This window comes from Neofelis nebulosa, chromosome 6 (assembly GCF_028018385.1).
Source record: "Neofelis nebulosa isolate mNeoNeb1 chromosome 6, mNeoNeb1.pri, whole genome shotgun sequence".
NCBI lineage: Eukaryota > Metazoa > Chordata > Mammalia > Carnivora > Felidae > Neofelis > Neofelis nebulosa.
Window position 1 is genome coordinate 45,664,775 of NC_080787.1, and position 18,571 is coordinate 45,683,345.

General features: G+C 53.1%; 1 protein-coding gene and 1 long non-coding RNA gene across 8 annotated transcripts; one reads left to right on the forward strand and one right to left on the reverse strand.

Moving 5' to 3' along the window:
* Positions 1-134: 134 nt before the first annotated feature.
* Positions 135-10,291, forward strand: SLC29A1 (solute carrier family 29 member 1 (Augustine blood group)). Of its 7 annotated transcripts, none has more exons than XM_058734107.1 (14): positions 135-153; positions 2,571-2,680; positions 3,854-3,933; positions 5,905-5,986; positions 6,104-6,306; positions 6,419-6,558; positions 6,863-6,997; positions 7,092-7,189; positions 7,340-7,418; positions 7,854-7,951; positions 8,196-8,304; positions 8,544-8,629; positions 9,009-9,208; positions 9,569-10,291. In XM_058734107.1, exons 3-14 carry the CDS (start codon positions 3,905-3,907, stop codon positions 9,678-9,680), a joined length of 1,371 nt encoding a protein of 456 aa, XP_058590090.1. In that variant the 5' UTR covers positions 135-153; positions 2,571-2,680; positions 3,854-3,904; the 3' UTR covers positions 9,681-10,291. The 7 variants fall into 7 exon arrangements, with proteins under 7 accessions (XP_058590090.1, XP_058590089.1, XP_058590096.1 ...); XM_058734106.1 differs by lacking the exon at positions 135-153 and adding an exon at positions 290-415; XM_058734113.1 differs by lacking the exon at positions 135-153 and adding an exon at positions 375-391 and having other exon boundaries at positions 3,851-3,933.
* Positions 10,292-12,012: 1,721 nt separating this feature from the next.
* LOC131514286 (uncharacterized) lies at positions 12,013-14,980 on the reverse strand. Its single transcript, XR_009263009.1, has 2 exons — positions 14,900-14,980; positions 12,013-12,125 (listed from the first exon to the last, which is right to left on the reverse strand). It is a non-coding gene; the product is annotated as an uncharacterized LOC131514286 (long non-coding RNA).
* Between the last annotated feature and the right edge of the window lie 3,591 nt (positions 14,981-18,571).

The window sequence follows — 18,571 nt, forward strand, 5'->3', positions numbered from 1 at the left end:
GACGCGGGTTCTGTAGGAGTTTCTGGAGCGGCAGCGCGGAGGAGACTAGGGGTACCCAGCGTGGGGCTGTATTCTCCGGCCCCGGGTGCTTCATAACGGGGCAGGGTTTGGTGTAGCGGGGCCCACAGGTCCCATCTTCAGAAATAGCTCGAGGTATGGGCCATGCAGCCCCGGCTGGGCGTAGCTGGGCGAAAAAAAGGGTGGGGGGGCGAAGCTCACGTCCCGAGCTGCTGGGGTGGGGGAGCTGGGGCGGGGCCGCGGCGGCGAGGGCGGAGGGGGGGGGCGGGCTGCGGCTGCGGACGTGGGCCGGGGCGGGCCCAGCGGAGGGCGGGTTTCAATGTGCTGCCGCGGGCGCGGGAAGCTACTGAGAGGGCGCGCGGATCTCGGCGCGGTAGGACTCCTTCCTAGCTAGCAGGTGCTTCTCGGGCCGGGGGCCCGGGATAGGGGGGAACCGGGCACCGCCGGGGCGGGAGGCGTCTCTTCCCGCCGCCACGGGGGCAGGGAGGCTGGGCCTGGCAGCTGCGCGGCGCGCGGAGGGGACGCCGGGTGGGGGCCCCGCTTCCCCGGCGTGGAGCGTGCGGAGCCGCGCTGCACGTGGCGCGCAAGGGCCAGGGCGCGTGGGGACTCTGAGGAGATCGCGACCCGAGCGGAGCGTGGGCGGCCTGGTTCCTGGGCCTGAAACCGGCTGTCGCCGAACTGACCTCCGCAAGGGGCGGGCGAGTAGATGGGTAATCTCGATCAGTCTAGTTGGTACAGGAGAGGAGCCGCGCCGGTAACTGTGTTGGGAGGGGTGGGGGTGGGAATGGGGATGAGGGCAGGGCGCGTGCCTTGGAGGTGAAGGAGCTGTCTCTTTAACCTCTGCCTTTTATTGGCCGAATTCATGTTCCTGGCCTCCCCTTCCTGGGCACGTCCTTATTTACTCCTTGAGAGGACCCTTCCTTATCTTTAGAAAGGACAGGGACACACACCGCGGGTTTCCGTCGGCGGGGGGGGGGGGGGGGGGAAGAGCAGCCTGGGTGAGGGCTGGTCCCAGCCCTGCCCTTCAGCCTTCTTGGGGCGGCCCCTTTGCCCACTCCTCGCGGTAACCTCCCACTTGTCCTTCTGCCTGTTGAGCTCTCGGTGCCAGGATGTGTGTGTAATTGGAGGGGGGTTGCCTTACACCTGAGGCTCCTGTCAGGCTGGAGATGCCGCCCGCACCTTAACCCGCCCCCCCCCCCAACCCGCATCTCCCAATTTAAAGGGCTAGCTGAGAAGCAGCCTTTCTACCTACCTCCCGGCCCCAGAAGGAGGCTAGGATGAGCTGCACATTGACTTTGAATTCCAGCTCACCTATTCACTAGCTCCGTGACCTTAGGCAAGTGACTCAACCGCTCTGAACCTCAGCCTCCCCCATTTGTTCAACGGAGAGAGTTTAGTGCTAGCTTAGGGGTGGTTGTGAGGGCAGGTAGTGGCTGGCCCCATATGCAACTCCATGGGAGTAGAGAATATGATGCTACTGCAAAGATGTGTCTGGAAGCTGGGGTGCATGAGAGGCGCTGGGGGTCTGGAGGGGGGACGGAGATAGGTATAAAAGGAGGAGAGGTGCTCAGTTGGGTGGCTGCTTTCAGAACTCCATCCCGGCAGGCCAGGGCGTGGGGTGGAGGGACACCAGATGCTGAGCTGGTGTCAAATCCCTGGTTGCTGCTGGGCAAAGGCAGGCAAGAACAAAACACCTGGGCTGGCCAGCTGACTGTTACGATGTGGGCAGGATGGGAGCACAGCTGGGGGGGAGAGGACAGAAATGAATACTTCTCTGAGCCTAAGGCAGATTTTACTAAGAAAGGGGAGATACTCTATTCTCTCCACCCCACCTCCCAGTTCTTTACTGCCAGGAATCTTACCTGTGGGGGTAGGGGGGTGGAGCATGGGGTGTGCTGAAGTGTGAAGCTGGGGGTTCCCCTCCTTGCTACCTAATAGAAAATCTGAGTCCTGAGCCTTCTCTCCCCACCCTCCAGGGTGGAGCCCTCTTGCCCCCATCCCTCTTGGAAACATGAACAGTGTTGTTCACTGCTCTGTCCCCAGTGCCTAGAACAGTGCCTGGAGAGCATGCAGAGGTCCTCAGTAAATATTTGTTGAGAAAATGAATAAAGGAAGACCTCTGCCTCCCATCTGGGAGGTGTGTGGGTCTGCTCCTCCTGTCCCTGTTCTACAACACAGGGGTGCGCTGGGGCGCTAAGGAAGGCCTTGGGAGAGTCTGGAGTTCACCCATGGAGGGGTTGAGAGCAGTAACAGGAGGGATAGAAAAGCTGGTTGAAGATTTCAGGGTCCCTGGAAGTAACTGTCGGTATCTGTCTGTCTCAGGCTGGGAACTGGCTGTACCTGGGATTTCTGCCCCCCCACCCCCAGCTCCCCTACTTAGGCTGCTGGGTTTCTTATCTCCCAAGCTAGCTACAGGAGCAGTTTTTATCTCCTGGTTTTGTGTGTGTGTGAGAGGCTTCTCAGAATGGGGCCCAGAACTCCCACGGCAAGGCCTGGGGGGTTCTCTCCCCATATGCCCTGTGCCACTTTCTTCATTCTGGACCCTTACCCAGGGGGCGCCCATGGACAAGGCCTGCTGCCAGAGCCTGAGCTAGGACCACTTCCCAGGGACTGCCCAGGCCCCCTCTGCTCTGACCCTTCTGCTGGCAAGTCTGGGCATCCGGTGAGTGCTCGCCCTAGCCCAGGCCCAGGTCCTCACTCCAAACAGCAGACCTGGCTCCAGAGCTGGGCCTGCACGTGGGGGATGTGCCAGCACACGCCTGCCTGGCTTTCCTTGCCATCCAAAGGGAAAGCTGTCTGATCTGGTGCCAGGGCGCCTGCCCTGCGCGAGCGGGAAGCGGGAGAGGGATCATGAGGGGGTGGGCTAGGAGCTTTGGGACAATGTGGTCAGTCGGGCCTGTGTCCCTGCTCCCCCAGTCTTCCTTTCAAGTTTGCTCTCTGAAAGGGGAAGAGGATAGGGACCTGGGAGTGAGTCAAAGAGGAACTGAGGGGGGATGGGGTAACCCTGGGGACAGGACTGGGCGTCGGGGAGGGGCCAGGGTGGTTGTGGGAAGGGCTGTGTCCCCACATGCATGGTGAAGTATTTTCCTAGAAAACTGGCCAGGAACTAGGAAGCCCCTGGGCAGTGACTGGAAAGGAAGGTTCAAGGGCTGCCAGCAGAGAGACTGGAGTCTGGGGTGCCTCCAGCAGGGCGCAGGCCCTCCAGAGCCCACTCCTGCTATGAGCGCAGGGGCTCCCCCAGAGGGTGTGAAGGTCAGACCTGCAGAGAGGGGCCTGGTGCAGGGGAGGCATCTCTGGCCTGGCTTCTGTCCTCTTCCCTGTGGCTCTTGCTGCTGCTGCTGCATATCTGTTTGTTTTGTGCCCTCCCTCCTCCCCTTCCCTCCCCTCGCCCTCTTTGCTTTGACTCCTGCTTCCCTCCTCCTGTCGCTCCTTCCATTATCCTTGTTGTCTGTTGTCGTTGTCCCTGACTGCTCTCATCCTCTTCCTTGCCTTCTTTGCCAGTCTTTCCCTCCCTCTCCCTCATACTTCCTCCTCCTCCTCTCCTGCTCGCCACTCTCCCGTTTCCCAGCTTACAAACTGCTTCAGCTGCTGGATAAAAATAGCGGTGGCCAGGCCGGGAGCCAGGTAGAGCCTGAGCAGGCAGGGGGCCCGACAGGGCTGGTCAGAGGGGTCAGATTGAGCAGTCCTCAGGGGCAGGGCCAGGAGGGGGTCCTTGTGGACTCTCCAGCTTGCCTGCTCTGTGAACCCTGCCTGCCGCCTACCCCACAAGAGTCTAAAGAGGCCTATGGGGAAGCAGGGCCAAGACGTGGCCTCACACTGCTTCTGCCCCCAGCAGACGCCAGGAGGTGGGAGTTATCGGCCAGGCAAAACTGAGAACGCCGTCACCATGACAACCGGTCACGAGCCTCAGGACAGGTACTGGGGGACCTGGGCCAGGGGATCCAGGGGAGTGGAAATGGGTCTCCAGGGGGCTGGGTGTGGTGTCCTTTGGAATTTGGGGTTTCCACTGCTGCCTGGTCTTCCAGCAAAGTAGCTATGAGTCAGGCCTGCACGAGGGGTGGGGACCATGCGTGTCTTAGCTGGGGGGCCTGTGGGGAAGGCCAGGATGGGTGGGCGGCAGCCCCTCCCTGGCCTCTCAGTGTTTCCACTGTTGCTCTCCAGCCAGCCAGCAGCTTCCAGCTCCTCCTCCCATCACTCTGGGGAAATCTTTGGCGGCACCCCTAGTTCCGGAGCACATCTGGCAGAACTGCCCTCTCCCTCAGGCCTGGCCCTGCCTCAGATGACCCTGGCCCACCCTGGTCCTTGAACTGACCTTCCTCTCATTTCCCCGCCTCTGGAGCCTATATGCTCCTTTCAGTTAGACCCACAATGGTGATCATGCATACGTATTTGCAGGGGGGAGAGGCTGTAGCGTGGTTTAAGCCCTCCAAGGAGTCTAGGACCCAAGAGAATCGATGAAGCCATGCCTGTGGTCCAAAACTCCTTCAGCCCAGGCCCCCCAGCCTCATCCCCTCTCCACTGCCAATCCGGTCTCCCTCGTGTGCCAGAGGCCACAGAAGTAGGCCACTTCTGGCTATGGGACCTCAGGTACTTAGCTTAATCTCTCTGGGACTGTTCCCACCTGTAAAATTGAGGTAAGGTTTATTTGAATGGGAGGGAATTTAAGGAGACATAGTAAGTACAGGCCCCAGGTTGGTTCCGTCCCTGTCTCCTCCATTTCCAGGCTGCCTGTGCTATCAGAGTCTCACCATTGGTGGCAGTTCTGTGAACCCCTCTCCCATCTCCATGTATTGGCGCCCTCCCCCAGCCCCGCTCTGACCATGTATTCTGCACAGCCATGTCTGGGAGCTTCTCCCTTCATTCGGGACCTCTGAGTCGAGCCTTTAGCTGTGTTCTTCAAGGTCCGGAGGATAAAAGGGAGTGGGGGTGGAGGGAGGCTGCATTTGCAGTGGCTCAGACCTCCCCACTTGGGGCACTCACCCGGGCCTTTCCTGTGTGAGGCTGGGCCCTGTACTCTAACTGGACCTGTTTCTTCCCTGCCTTGGACTTTGTCCCTGCCATCTCTGTGAAGAAAGCGGGCATTAGCTGTGGGGAAGATATGACAGACACATCTGGAGACCACAGTAGGAGGGTTCGGGGCCCCCTGGGGAAGGCTGGCCATCCCAGACAGGCCCTGAAGTGTAGGGCTTGGGGCAATGCCCTGGCCGAAGCTAGGGCGGCACTTATTTACTATTTGGGGCCCAGATGACGTCCAGTGGCCTGATACCTCCTGGCCTACCCTATGTGGTGTGACCTACAAAGCTGGTTTTGTCTGGGCCAGGGAAAAAACAGCTCCCTCGCTTCCCAGCCACCCCAAGTCACCCCGCCCTCCTGTCCCACTAGGTCCAGAATGGTCTGGGAGTTTCTTGACCTCAGAATCCTCTTTGGGGAACCACACAGTCCCTACCCAGACAGCATAATCACTTCCAGCCTGCCCAGTGGGGGTGGGAGACACTTGCTGTTTGCTTTCTCCCTCACCCGCCTACCCCCAGCCTTCAGCAAGATTTCCAAAACCACCTCCGGATGTGTGGGTCACACTGTTTCCCAAGCCTGCAGGGTCCCCCGAGTCTTTGGGGCTGAGAACCAAGGTCCTGTTGGCCATGCCTTTCAGTCCTGTGTCCCTGACCCTACTCTCCCTGTGGACATATCTGTGCCCTTTTCCCTACCCTTGGACACTTCCCCTTCTACATAAACCCATCGGTGGACTTGTGCACATGGGCACAGATGCCTGTGCCCTGGGACAATTGGAGAGACTGAACATTGGGGAGGGAGGAGCTCTTAAGTTTGGTCTGCGAAGGAGGGTGGAGTAGTGGGTCACTAGGCCCCTCTTTCCTCTCCTGTCCTCAGGTACAAAGCCGTCTGGCTTATCTTCTTCATGCTGGGTCTGGGGACGCTGCTCCCGTGGAATTTTTTCATGACAGCCACTAGGGTGAGACTGGGGGGACTGGGCTCCAGGGGGACATGTCCACTGGGCATGTAGGGCATGGATCTGTTCTTGGGGGCCCTGGGAGAGAAGTCTCACCGCTTCTCTCTGCAACCCACACAGTATTTCACAAACCGCCTGGACGAGACCCAGAATATGTCCTTGGTCACTGCTGAAAACAGCAAGGACTTCCAGCCCTCAGCCACCCCCACAGTACCCTCCCCAGAGCGGAATTATCTCAGTGCCCTCTTCAACAATGTCATGACCTTATGTGCCATGTTGCCCTTGCTGTTTTTCACCTGCCTTAACTCTTTCCTGCATCAGAGGTGAGTGTCCAGGCCCCTGGCCTGACCAACCCCCTCCACCCCCTGCTGCCTCTTGTTCTCCCTGTGCTGAGCCTGCAGCCTCACCTCTTGTCCCTCTGCTGCCTCGGCCTAGGATCCCCCAGTCTGTTCGGATCCTGGGCAGCCTGATAGCCATCCTCTTGGTGTTCTTGATCACTGCTGTCCTGGTAAAGGTGCATCTGGATGCCGTGCCCTTCTTCGTCATCACCATGATCAAGATCATGCTCATTAACTGTAAGCAGGGCTGGGAGCAGGCCTAGGGCAGAGATCTTCCTGGATCCCCCCACCCTTCTTTCAGAAGCACAGTCAGCCAGGAAGGAGCCCATTCCTCCCGCTGGAGGAAATGGATGCCGTGGGTAGTCAATGATTCAAGAGGCCAGAGCAGACATGGACCAGGGCTGGGAGTAGGGGCAGAGAGGGTCATTTGGTGTTAAGACTCACTGGGACCTGTGTTCCTACGGGCCCCCAGCCACCTCCAGCAGAAGCAAGTCCCACCTTGCTCTCCCCTCCCCTGCTGATGCCCACCTTGTGCCCCCAGCATTCGGTGCCATCCTGCAGGGCAGCCTGTTTGGTCTGGCTGGCCTCCTGCCCACCAGCTACACTGCCCCCATCATGAGTGGCCAGGGCCTGGCAGGCTTCTTCGCCTCGGTGGCCATGATCTGCGCCATCGCCAGTAAGTCTTCCTACTATCTGCCCGTTGGCCTAGTTGTTGGGGGAAAGGGACAGGGGTGGGGCTGGTCTTTGATTTCTGCACACCCTCCACCCAGGTGGCTCGGAGCTGTCAGAAAGTGCCTTTGGCTATTTTATCACGGCCTGTGGGGTTATCGTTTTGGCCATCATCTGTTACCTAGGCCTGCCCCGACTGGTAAGCAAATGGAGAAAGCCAGATTTGGGGTCTGGGGTGGGGGGTCCAGGGCTTCAGACCAATGGTGTTCTGAGACCCAGACCTGGGCGAGGCAGGAATTCTGGAGCTTCCACCACTGAATCCACCTCCACTGTCTCCCTCTCTTGGTAGGAATTCTACCGTTACTACCAGCAGCTCAAGCTTGAAGGGCCTGGAGAGCAGGAGACCAAGTTGGATCTCATTAGTAAAGGTCAGAATAGCCCACAGAAGCTGGGGTGGAGGGTGGCCTGCCCTGGAGAGAGCAGCATGGGCACAGAGGGCAAGAATGAGTATACTGTTTTTGCTGGCAGTGACAAGCCAGAGGCCAGATGGACCAGGGCTGGGATGAGGAAAACAACGGGAAATAAAAACTGGGAAAAATAAAGTGTTGGGGGGGGGGGGGGATTCCGGATGACCTTGAATGTCTGAGAGCAATGGGAAGTGATTTCAGTTTCTTGTAACATGACCTGAGTCTCCTGGGAGAGGTCAGGACCGCTGGACCCATGCTGTGGGATTTACAGGAGGTCTGGGCTAGGTGTTAGGGTGTGGCTGTGCACTGGTAAGGAGTGTCCACCCCCTTTTGTGTCATCTCCTGTTGTCCTGTCCTACCTATAATTTGATGCTTCCACAACCTGTCACCCCCTAGGAGAGGACCTAAAAGCAAACAAAGAGGAGTCCAGAGTTCCAGCCCCCAACTCTGAGTCCACCAACCAAGGCCACTCTATCCGAGCCATCCTCAGAAACGTATGTGGGGCATGGGTGTTCTGCCCTCTGCCCTTTACCCTCATTCTCTCCTTTTGCCCCTCCCGACCTGTACACTATCCATCCGCTCCCTTTCCCACCCGATACTGGCCTCTCTCCTGGATTCTCGTGTGTGTGTGTGTGTGTGTGTGTGTGTGTGTGTGTGTGTGTATGTCGGGGGTGGGGATTCTGGGTTCTTTGAATGCACAACGCCATGAAGACACGGGCCTGGGTCCCTTTCCTCTAGATCTTAGTCCCGGCTCTCTCCGTCTGCTTCATCTTCACGGTCACCATTGGGATGTTTCCCGCTGTGACTGCTGAGGTCCAATCCAGCATTGCGGGCAACAGTGCCTGGGGTGAGGACACCATGGGTTCCCAGGATGGGGACAGACAGGAGCTAGAGCAGGATTGGGGGTGAGGGAGTGGGGGATCCTAGGCTGTTGTCTCCCCAACTAGACTCTTCTTGGCCCATTTGCCCTTCCCTGGGCTGGAAGCATCTTCTCTGTTTTACAGCTGGGGAAACTGAGCCCCAGTGAGGCTAAATCTGTCTCTCTGGACCTAATAACCATCCCTGAATCTACTTTTCCTCTTCCAGGAGCCTACTTCATTCCTGTGTCTTGTTTCTTGACTTTCAATGTCTTCGACTGGCTGGGCCGGAGCCTCACAGCTATATTTACGTGGGTAAGTGGTAGAAGGTGGCACCCAGCCCCTGTGAGAGGGAAGAGTCCAGCCTGAGATGCAGAAAGGGAACCAAGATAGTGTGGTGGTAAGGGGAGCGTGCTTTTTTTTTTTTTTTTTAAACCAAGACATTATGCATAGTAAGTTGTACAGGTCTTAAGCGTACAGCTTAATGAATACACACACACGTAAACATGCATGCATCTCTGAATAATCACCACCCAGGTCAAATATAGAATATTGCCAGCACTCCAGAAGGCTCAACCATGCTCCCTCCCAATCACCATGCCCTAAGGGTAACCAGATTCAATCCAGATCCTAAGGGGCCCCCAGTGGAGGCTGTGGGCCAGCCCCGGCTGAGGTACCACCTGCTCCTCCGCAGCCTGGGAAGGACAGCCACTGGCTGCCAAGCCTGGTGCTGGCCCGGATATTGTTTGTGCCCCTGCTGCTGCTGTGCAATGTCCAGCCCCGCCGGTACCTGGCTGTGGTCTTCGAGCACGACGCCTGGTTCATCATCTTCATGGCTGCCTTCGCCTTCTCCAATGGCTACCTCGCCAGTCTCTGCATGTGCTTCGGGCCCAAGTGAGTGGGGACCTTGGTGGCATCAGGCAGGGTCTAGAGCTGCAGCAGTGGATGCTCAGTGAAGGGAGAGAGGGCAACAGGAGACTCCCTGATCCTGGAGGGGCATGTAAGGCACGTAGGTGAAGGGGTAGTGGTGGGTGGTGGGCGGTGGGACACCCGGGGTACCTAGGCGGAAATGTGGGTAGGTGGGAGACAGACCCCAGTACACATTCCCGCAAGAGGGAAAAGCCAGATTGGGGGTGGGAAAGTAAGATGCTTGGCAGCAGAATTCTGTGCTCAGGCAAGTCTCCCCACCCCAGAGACTCTGGGTGGGGCTGGGGTAGGGGCCATTCTAAGGAAGCCTTGCCCTCCCGCCTTTAGGAAAGTGAAGCCGGCTGAGGCAGAGACAGCTGGAGCCATCATGGCCTTCTTTCTGTCTCTGGGCCTGGCACTGGGGGCTGTCTTCTCCTTCCTGTTCCGGTCAATTGTGTGACCATGGATGGATAGAAGGACTGCAGTGGCCGCCTGCTCCTGCCCCCTTTCTTCTCCTTCAGGGACGGGCAGGAGTTTGGAGGTTTTCTCTTCTAGCTAGCCAGCTTCTTCTTTCTCACGGCCTGTTCTGGGCCCAGGTGTCCAGGCCCTGAGGAGGGAACCTCTGTGGATGGACAGTGGGGACATTGTGAGCCTGAGGGTCAGAATCAAGGGAAGGGATACAGTCTCTACAGTCTCTGCATCTGCTCAAGGGCTGCCCCCCTCCCCCCACCTTGGTTCTGACTGATCCTTGCTTGAGCAGGGGAAGCAGAGACTCCTGGGCTCAGAGAGAGAGAGAGTGTGTGTGTGTGTGTGTGTGTGTGTGTGTTCATCTGCCTATACCAGGGGTGGCGAGGGGGCAGGACTGTCTGTTCCAAAGTCCAGTCTGACATTTCCATCCCCCTTCTCCCTATGTGCCTCCTCCCCTCACATCTCCGTGTCCCTCTCCTCCCCCTGCCTTGTTGTTACCCATCATGCACCTTGTACAGTTGCCATTTTATGCCTTTTTTTATATTCAACAGAAACCAGGTGCCTTCAGAGGCTCTCTGATAAAATAAAACATTTTTTTTTTCTCCATGGCTCCCTGTGTCCTCCAGCCACAGCTTCATGCCCTAGAGAGGGCAGCAGGATGGCAGCTCGAATCTGGGGGATGAGCATGGCCCAGCTGAGCCTTGCCAGCGCTGGGCTGGGCATGGGTCCAAAGGTGGGGGGGGGAGCAGTTGGTCCTCTTAGCCTCAGAGAGGCTGCAGTGCCCCCTGGTGGGGCCACGGAGAAGGGACAAGTCTGGAGCTGGGATGTCCAGGCTGCCGGCTGAGACTGAGAAAGGCCATTTATCTTTGCTGCTCAGTTCCTTCTTTCATAGGACTGGGGACAGAGCCAGTGCTTCATCTTTTTTTTTTTTTTGGTCTTCACTGCCACCTTTTCCACCTGTCCTCACCACCCAGCCTCAGGAATGAACCTGCAAAACTGGTCAGCACTCCTCCCTTGACTAACATCCCCTCCCCTGGCTGCCCTCCCACACCTCCAGGCAAGAAGAGGCTGCAACCCAAGGGTTCTCCTCTACCTGGCACTCTGCCCTGACATCAAAGCTAAGTCTTCTTGGGGAACAAGGGGCCTATGTGTCCTTGCACTAAAACTGGGCCCTCCCCTTTTCTTAAACTCACCTAGGGGTGGGATGGTATGGGACTCACTCTGTGGAGGGAGCCATACCACTGGGTCCCCCTTCTTAAAAATTACTCTTCTGGACTGGAAGTGGGGCCAGAGCTCTGGCTACTGTGGACACACACACACACACACACACACACCTACCGACCCTGGCTATAGCCCAGACTGTTCACTAATCCCGGACCAGCAGATAGTTACAAATTGGCACCTCTGTCAGGGCTTCTGTTTCTCAGTTTAATTTAATTGAAGGCTTCAGGCCTCATTAAGGGTTCTTAGCACATTTTTAAGACTATTTGATGAGCTTTGAAGTTCTAATAGGATAGTTAAGTATATCATTACATGGAGAGCTAGAGTCCATGTATTCCAGGGGCACATGCCAAACCAGAGTATGTATCTGAGGCTGGTGGAAAACAAGGTATTCCTTTCCTATCCGATTCAAAAGCAGGGGTCCCCTGAGTATTCTCCCATCTTTGCAATGCCCTTTGGCAAAGAGGCTGAAATAAATCTGCACTCTTCCTCTTTTCTCCCTCAGTTCTTTTTTTTTTTCTTTTTCTTTTTTTTTTTTTTTTAATTCGAGAGGGAGAAAAAGAATCCCAAGCAGGCTTCACGCTCAGCATGGAGCATGATGTGGGACTCAATCCCATGACCCGGGATCATGACCTGAGCCAAAATCAAGAATTGTATACTCAACCGAGTGAGCCACCAAGGCACCCCATCTCTCAGTCCTTCTTGACCACCCCATTGTACCCCAGACTGAGAGGCCTATTGTGCTCCTTCCCTGGCACCAACAGCCCCTCAAGAACCCTGCGTTTCTTCCCTGGGTCTCTTCACTACCTTCTGCCTGCTCTCTCTGGACTCCAGCCCAGGTGTCCTTCAGACCATCCCATGCATGGCCACAGAATGATCCCAACCAGACTTAATGTTATGTTAGTCTCTCTCCCTGGAACATGCTGAGCATTTCCTGGTCCTCCACCGCTGCCAGCAGTGACAGCCAGTTCATGCAGTTCCTTCCCCTTCTGTACCTCAGAGCTTTGGGAACTTTTGTGACTTGACTTCTGTCATGCTCTTACCTTACTTACTCCAGCTACTAGACAGAATTCGTGTTTTTCACTTGATCTTAGCCAAAAGGCTGAGAAGCGATCGAATTCATGTTTTTCAAGTTAGGGTCACATTCTATTTATGTTTTCACTCTTCAAGCTACAAGTGCTTTCCTTGGCTCCCAGAGGTCCTCAAAAGCTGTTTCCTTTAAAAAAAAAAAAAAAAAAAGCTGTTTCCTTCACTGCATCTGCTTGTCCCTTGCCACACAGTCTTCACATGCCTGTCTTCAGCTGTGCGGTGGCACTCACTTCATTGCCTGTGCTCATGGGATAGAGATGGGCGTGAAGTGGTTTTCTCTCAACCCTGTCCATGATTTGAAGGAGGAAAAAAACGTTCAGATCATCTCACTTTCCTTCCTTCTGTACTCAGGTTGATGTTGAAGCAAATCACTAGAGTATTTTTTTCAAAAAATGTTTTCTAATGCAAATGCCAGGAATTTACAGTCTCACTTGTTTCTGTTCTCCTGACCTCACCTGAAGACTGCAGAGGTGAGGGTTAGAAAATACAACTCCCGGGTCTCTGGCCTAGCCCTCTGCAGTGATGGCTCCTGGCCGCAGTAGGCGCTCTGAAGGCACCACCGCCTCAAGAGGCAGGCCTCTGCTATGAGACTTCACCACTTTCCCTCTAGCACTTGCTTCCTGTGAGATGGGGAAGGGCTGACCATGAGCATCAGCCAGGTGTCCCTGGCTCTCCCAGGACTTGCTCATTACCATCTTCCTTCCATCTGCCCTTTCTGCCTCAAGTATCAGTCTGTATTTAGCTGCTGGCCACCCTGGGGTAGCTGCCACTGCAAAATCGGAATTCCCCTTTTGTTTAACCTGGGATGAATTGGGGCTCTAAACTTTGGAAGAGTGAAGAACCCCAGTAAAATCGGCGGCGATCCCTAAAAAATAGAAGTCAAGCCTCTGGTATAGCTGACAAGCTAGAATATATCTGTGTATCTATTCTTTGAGGTTAATCTGGAAAGAGCGTGGTGAGGGAGTATCATGGGTGAGGGGTTGAAGGGAAAATTCCAGCTATTGGGAAGACAATCAGAATGTTAAACTACGCTTATGATTCAGAATGGATATGATCAGAGAAATGCAGAATCACCTCGAAGAGCCCTGTTCTCTGGGCAGCAGGCCCTGCCTGAAACCTTAGTCTTGACATGCAGGAAGAGTGTCAGCCTGAGGGAAGTCAGCCAGCCATTGTGGTCCCACAGGGAGGCCAGGCTGGCAGTGAGGCCCATCTGGTTTCTAGGGCAAGTTGGCAGTGAGTGTAGAGATGGACACCTCATGTGAACACAACCCACGTCCTCCCTCTCCAACCCATAATGGTAGGTGTCCTAGCTGGGCTCCTCTAGCTAATCTCCGAATGACCAGGCTTCCTGCGCTGGTCCCCTCTGAGAGAAGAGGTGCTCGCCCAGAGCTCTCCATAGCCTTGGCAGTCGTGGTGCTCCGTCAATGAGCCGGTTGGCATTCTGGCCCCAGACTGCAGGGCAAATGCTAAATGAGTCACTAGGACCCCACAAAGGGCGGGGGTGGCTTTCAGTGGGGTTGGTTCCGATTCAGAGCCTAGAATTCCTCTTGGGCCTGCCAAAGAGGGCCTGCCTGTCCTGTGTGACCCAGGACAAATCACTCATCCCCCGGGGGCCCAGATCTTTGTTCCTAAGACGGGGTGACACACACACACACATGTATATGTAGACATATATATATGTATACACACATATACTCAAGCACACGCGCGCATACATATATATATATATACACATATACATATGTGTATATATATATATATATATATATATATATGGACTCGCTAAGGTGATTTAGGGAGTCTGTGAGAGAACCTGGATGCAAGATGGGAGGACCCTGGAGACACGTGGTGAGACACGTGGCACCAAGAAACATTAGGACGAGCCTCAGTATGGTGCGCTCCCCGCCCCCATCTAAGCGGCTCGCTGTTCCTCGCCTCATCTTCAGCCCCCGGAGCCTTGTGAGCCGAACCTCATTTTCCCCCACACTAGGTATTCCCAGGGAGAAACGCCCCACGGGCCCCCGCCTAGCAAGGCCCAAGAACTGCTGGGCGGGGGCGGGACCGGGACCGGACGCAGGGGGCGGAACGCAGGAGCGGGAGTCAGCTCAGCCCCGCCCAGGGGCGGGGGAGGGGGGCGCGGTGACGTCACCCGTTCCGCGTGCTGCCTGGACCTGCGGCCCTTCACACATGCACCGTGGCGGGTGGGAGACCAGATTGGTCATCTTGAGGCCAGCTCCACTGACCGGTAAGCCTGGGTGACCTTGAGCCAGGCATTTTTCTTTGCGAAGCTGCTCGTCTGTGAAGCAAAGGTAGTCACACTTGGCATTGCCTCTCTCTGGGCCATTAAACTCGGAGATGGTAACAACTCTTGCTTTCACCCACTACTCCGCTCACGTCTTAGATGTGTAGTCACCTAACCATCTCTCAATAACCCCGTGTTCTGCCTACTGCTGTGCCCATTGTAGTCCAGAAACGCTGGAATGGTTTCCGAAGCTGGAATGGTTTCCGAAGCTGAAATGGTTAAAGGGTGGAAAAATATTTTGTAAACCGCAAAGCACTGGGTATACGCAAATCTCTGTCTCTGTCCATGTATCAGATATGCAGACAGAATGGAGAGACGGAAGAATTTCCAGACATTGAAAGAGGTGACATGCCAGGTCTCCAGTGATAGTGTGGCACTAAAATGCAGGCCTGGTATACCTTTCTCCCCTGCCTTCAAAAAAATTTTCCAGACAGTTCTCTTTTCACATCGCCAAGGATCCCAAGCCTCCTAGGATCTGGAACTCCCATGTAACCCTCCCCAGGTGAAAGCAGCAAAGTCCTGGTGTCTCATCCCAGTCTCTCCTGTTTATGAGTTCTTCATCACCCAGTCGTGCTACCACAGTCCTGCCAATCCCTTACCTGGTGCAGGCACCAGGCCCAGAAATCCAGTCAGGTGAGAACTGCCTCTTGGAGAGTGCCTTGTGCCTGGGGCAGGACAGGTGGCAGGCAGAACAGTTAAGTAGGTCAGGGTTGTTTGTGGTGGACCCCGCCCCCTCACCTTCCCTGGCCTGAAATCTACTCTTGATTCAGGGTTAAGTTTTACCTTTTTATTTTTTTTAATGTTTATTTATTTTGAGAGAGAGAGACAATGTGTGTGTGCGCCCTGTGCTTGAGCAGCGGGCGGGGGAGGGGAAGGCCAGGAGTGGCAGAGAGAGAGAGAGAGAGAGAGAGAAGCAGAGAATCCCAAGCAGGCTCTGCACTGTCAGCATGGAGCTGGACGAGGGGCTCGATCTTACAAACTGTGAGATGATTAACCAATGTTTAGCCGACTGAGCCACCGAGGCACCCCAAGTTTTACCCTCTTATTCAAAGGGACCTGGGAATACTGAACAACACCCAAGACAAAAAGGGACACCTGGTGGGCATCAGGAGGACTACAGACAATTTGGGGTTAACAAAGATAGGCAGGACTCAGTCACACCCCTCAGGTCACCAATACTAGGCCCTCAGAGAGGCAAGACACACGCATATGTGTATTAATAGAGTACGTTACCAAAAATGCCCCATTTACTATTTCAGACTGGCTTAGATCATAACTTCTGGCCTTTTTCACCACACTCCCCTGAGAAATTTTGTTCTTGCCCATGACTTCAACCATCAATCAGCCTCTGTCTCCTGGACATTCTCTCATTGGTGCCCCATACCATGCCTAAAACAGATTCTTGACCCCCTTCTATCCAGAGTGGTCTTCCTCCTGTGCCTTCAGCCCCCATATTCCATCATTCTACCTCGGAAAATGTGAACACCTTGCCTTTTCCCTACCCTTGTATGATCTCCCCACTTTTGACTTCTGCCTTCTCCAAACTATGTCCTGGGGAGTCTCCAAGTGTTTTTGTTTGTTTGTTTGTTTGCTTGCTTTGAGCAGCACAATTAACTGGCTTGACTTAATAGATTTAACATATTTAGACTTTTATCCAACAACTAGATAACATATATTTTTTTCAAGCATACATGGCACTTTTACACATATTAACCACATTTCAAAAGAAATCTCAAATACAAAAGAGTATGTTAAATGCTTTTAAGCTGATCAATGAAGATACCATAAGGGAGTCAGAAAATGCTTAAAACTGAATTATAATAAAAATACTATATACGGAAACATGGGATATAGCTAAAATGGTACTTGAAGATAAATCTGTAGCCTTAAATTCTTATGTCAAAAAAGGGGAAAGTCTGTAATTTAATGTGCTAAATATTAAAGCTAATACAAAAAGAACAAAACCAAAGAAAAATAATAAAAAATTTAGTGGAAATTTAAGAAAGAAAGTAAAGAAACTGAAGAAGCAGAAAACAAATATATGGACATTAATATAAGTAAAATAGACAAATCTCTAGTGAAACTCATCATGAGAAAAAAGGGATAAGACATGAGAAACGATTTTAGGGATAAAAAAGAAGACATACTTTAGATAGAATAGAGATTGAAAAGATCATCAAAGAAAAGAGTATGCCATAATAAAGCTTTCAAGAAACATCCAGAAAAATTGACTCAAAGAGAGGTAGAAAACCTGAATAGTCCTATATCATTTAAATTGAGGGGTGCCACTGGCTTAGTCAATGTAGCATATGACTCTTGATCTCGGGGTCGTGAGTTCCAGCCCCACACTGGGTGCAGGGATTACAGCAAAATGAAATCTTAGAGAAACAATAATAAAGTAAGATCTTTAAAAAAAAGTTGAGTCCTTAGTTAAAATGGTTCCATACAGGGGCACCAGGGTGGCTTAGTTGGTTAAGTGTCTGACTTCAGCTCAGGTCATGATCTTGTGGTTTGTGAGTTCCAGCCCCACTTCGGACTTTGTGCTGACACCTCAGATTCTGTGTCTCCCTCTCTCTCTGCCCCACCCCTGCTCTTACTGTTTCTCTCTCTCAAAAATAAACATTAAAAAAATAGTTTGTCCATTACAAAAAAAAAAATGTTTCCATACAGAAAACAATAGACTCAGGCTATTTTATAGGTGAGTTCATCAAAATTTTAAATAAATAGACTAATTCTGTTTAATATTATTGAGTCTGTTAATTAATTAAACATGTAAATACAGGGAATTTTTAATTTTTTTTTTTAAATGTTTAAGTGTTTATTTATTTTGAGAGAGAGCAAGGAAATGCTGGGGAAGGCCACAAGGGGAAGGGCAGAGAAGGAGAAGAGAGAATCCCAAGCAGGCTCCATACTATCAGCACAGAGCCCGAGTGGGGCTCAGTCCCACAAACCCGTGAGATCATGACCTGAGCCCATATCAAGAGTCAGATGCTTAACCGACTGAGCCACCCAGGCACCACCCCATAGGGAATTTTTTTAAAGTTTATTTATTTATTTTGAGAGAGAGAGAGCAGGGGAGAGTCAGAGAGAGATTGGAACCCCAAGCAGAATCCACACTGCCGGCGTGTGTGCTCAGGGTGGGTCTTGAACCCACGAACTGCAAGACCATGAGCTAAGATCAAGAATCAGACACCCAACCAACTGAGCCACCCAGGCACCCCGCGCAAAGGGAATTTTTTTTTTTTTTTTAACATTTATTTATTTTTGAGACAGAGAGAGACAGAGCATGAACGGGGAAGGGTCAGAGAGAGAGGGAGACACAGAATCTGAAACGGGCTCCAGGCTCCGAGCCATCAGCCCAGAGCCTGACACGGGGCTCGAACTCACGGACCGCGAGATCGTGACCTGGCTGAAGTCGGACGCTTAACCGACTGCGCCACCCAGGCGCCCCAACAAAGGGAATTTTTTTAAAACAATAGTCTCAATAGATGCAGGAAAATAATCAGATACTTGTTCCAATTAAAAGTTATAACAACTTAGGAATAGAAAGAGTATTGTGCTCAATGGTGAAATATTAAAAGCATTCCTTTCCTGATCAGAAATGAGATAGGGATGCCCAGAATCACTGTTTCCACTCACCATTGTCTTGCAGGTTTTAGCTGGTGCAGTATAAGAAGAAATAAGAGATACAAGGATTAGAAAGGGAGATTCCAAACTGTCATTGTTCTCAGATGATAGATAGGGTTGTACTTAAAAAACAAAAAACAGGGGCACCTGGGTGGCTCAGTCAGTTAAGATTCTGGCTCTTGGTTTCTGCTCAGGTCATGATCTCACAGATCGTGAGTTCAAGCCCCATGTAGGGTTCTGTGCTGACAGTGCAGAGCCTGCTTGGTGTTCTCTCTCTCTCTCTCTCTCTCTCTCTCTCTGTCCCTCCCCCCTCTCAAAATGAATAAATTAAAAAAAAAAACCAGACAAATTAAGAATTAATAAGGTAGTTTACCAAGTTGTAGGACCAATAAACAAAAGTCAATTGCTTTTCAAACTCTTCAGGAAACAAAATGAAGGAAATTTTCCATTGCCATTGCATCAAAAACAAAAAACGAAAAAAACAAACAAAAAGCATAGTACTAACAATCAAGTGGGTGAGAGTTGTGAGATTTCTCATGTCCCAACAGGATGTGGAAACTGAGGCAAAGAGGTGGGGCCCAGGCTGGTCATGCAGACTGGCTCAATTGTCCCACATCTCTAAACATCAGGTCCATTGGCCTGTG

Bases quoted from the DNA above. Each gene is read 5' to 3' on its own strand.
- SLC29A1 (XM_058734107.1), top strand. From the start codon at position 3,905: ATGACAACCGGTCACGAGCCTCAGGACAG. The intron at 7,419-7,853 runs GTCAGAATAGCC...GTCACCCCCTAG, and splicing joins GTTGGATCTCATTAGTAAAG to GAGAGGACCTAAAAGCAAAC. The intron at 8,305-8,543 runs GTGAGGACACCA...TTCCTCTTCCAG, and splicing joins TGCGGGCAACAGTGCCTGGG to GAGCCTACTTCATTCCTGTG.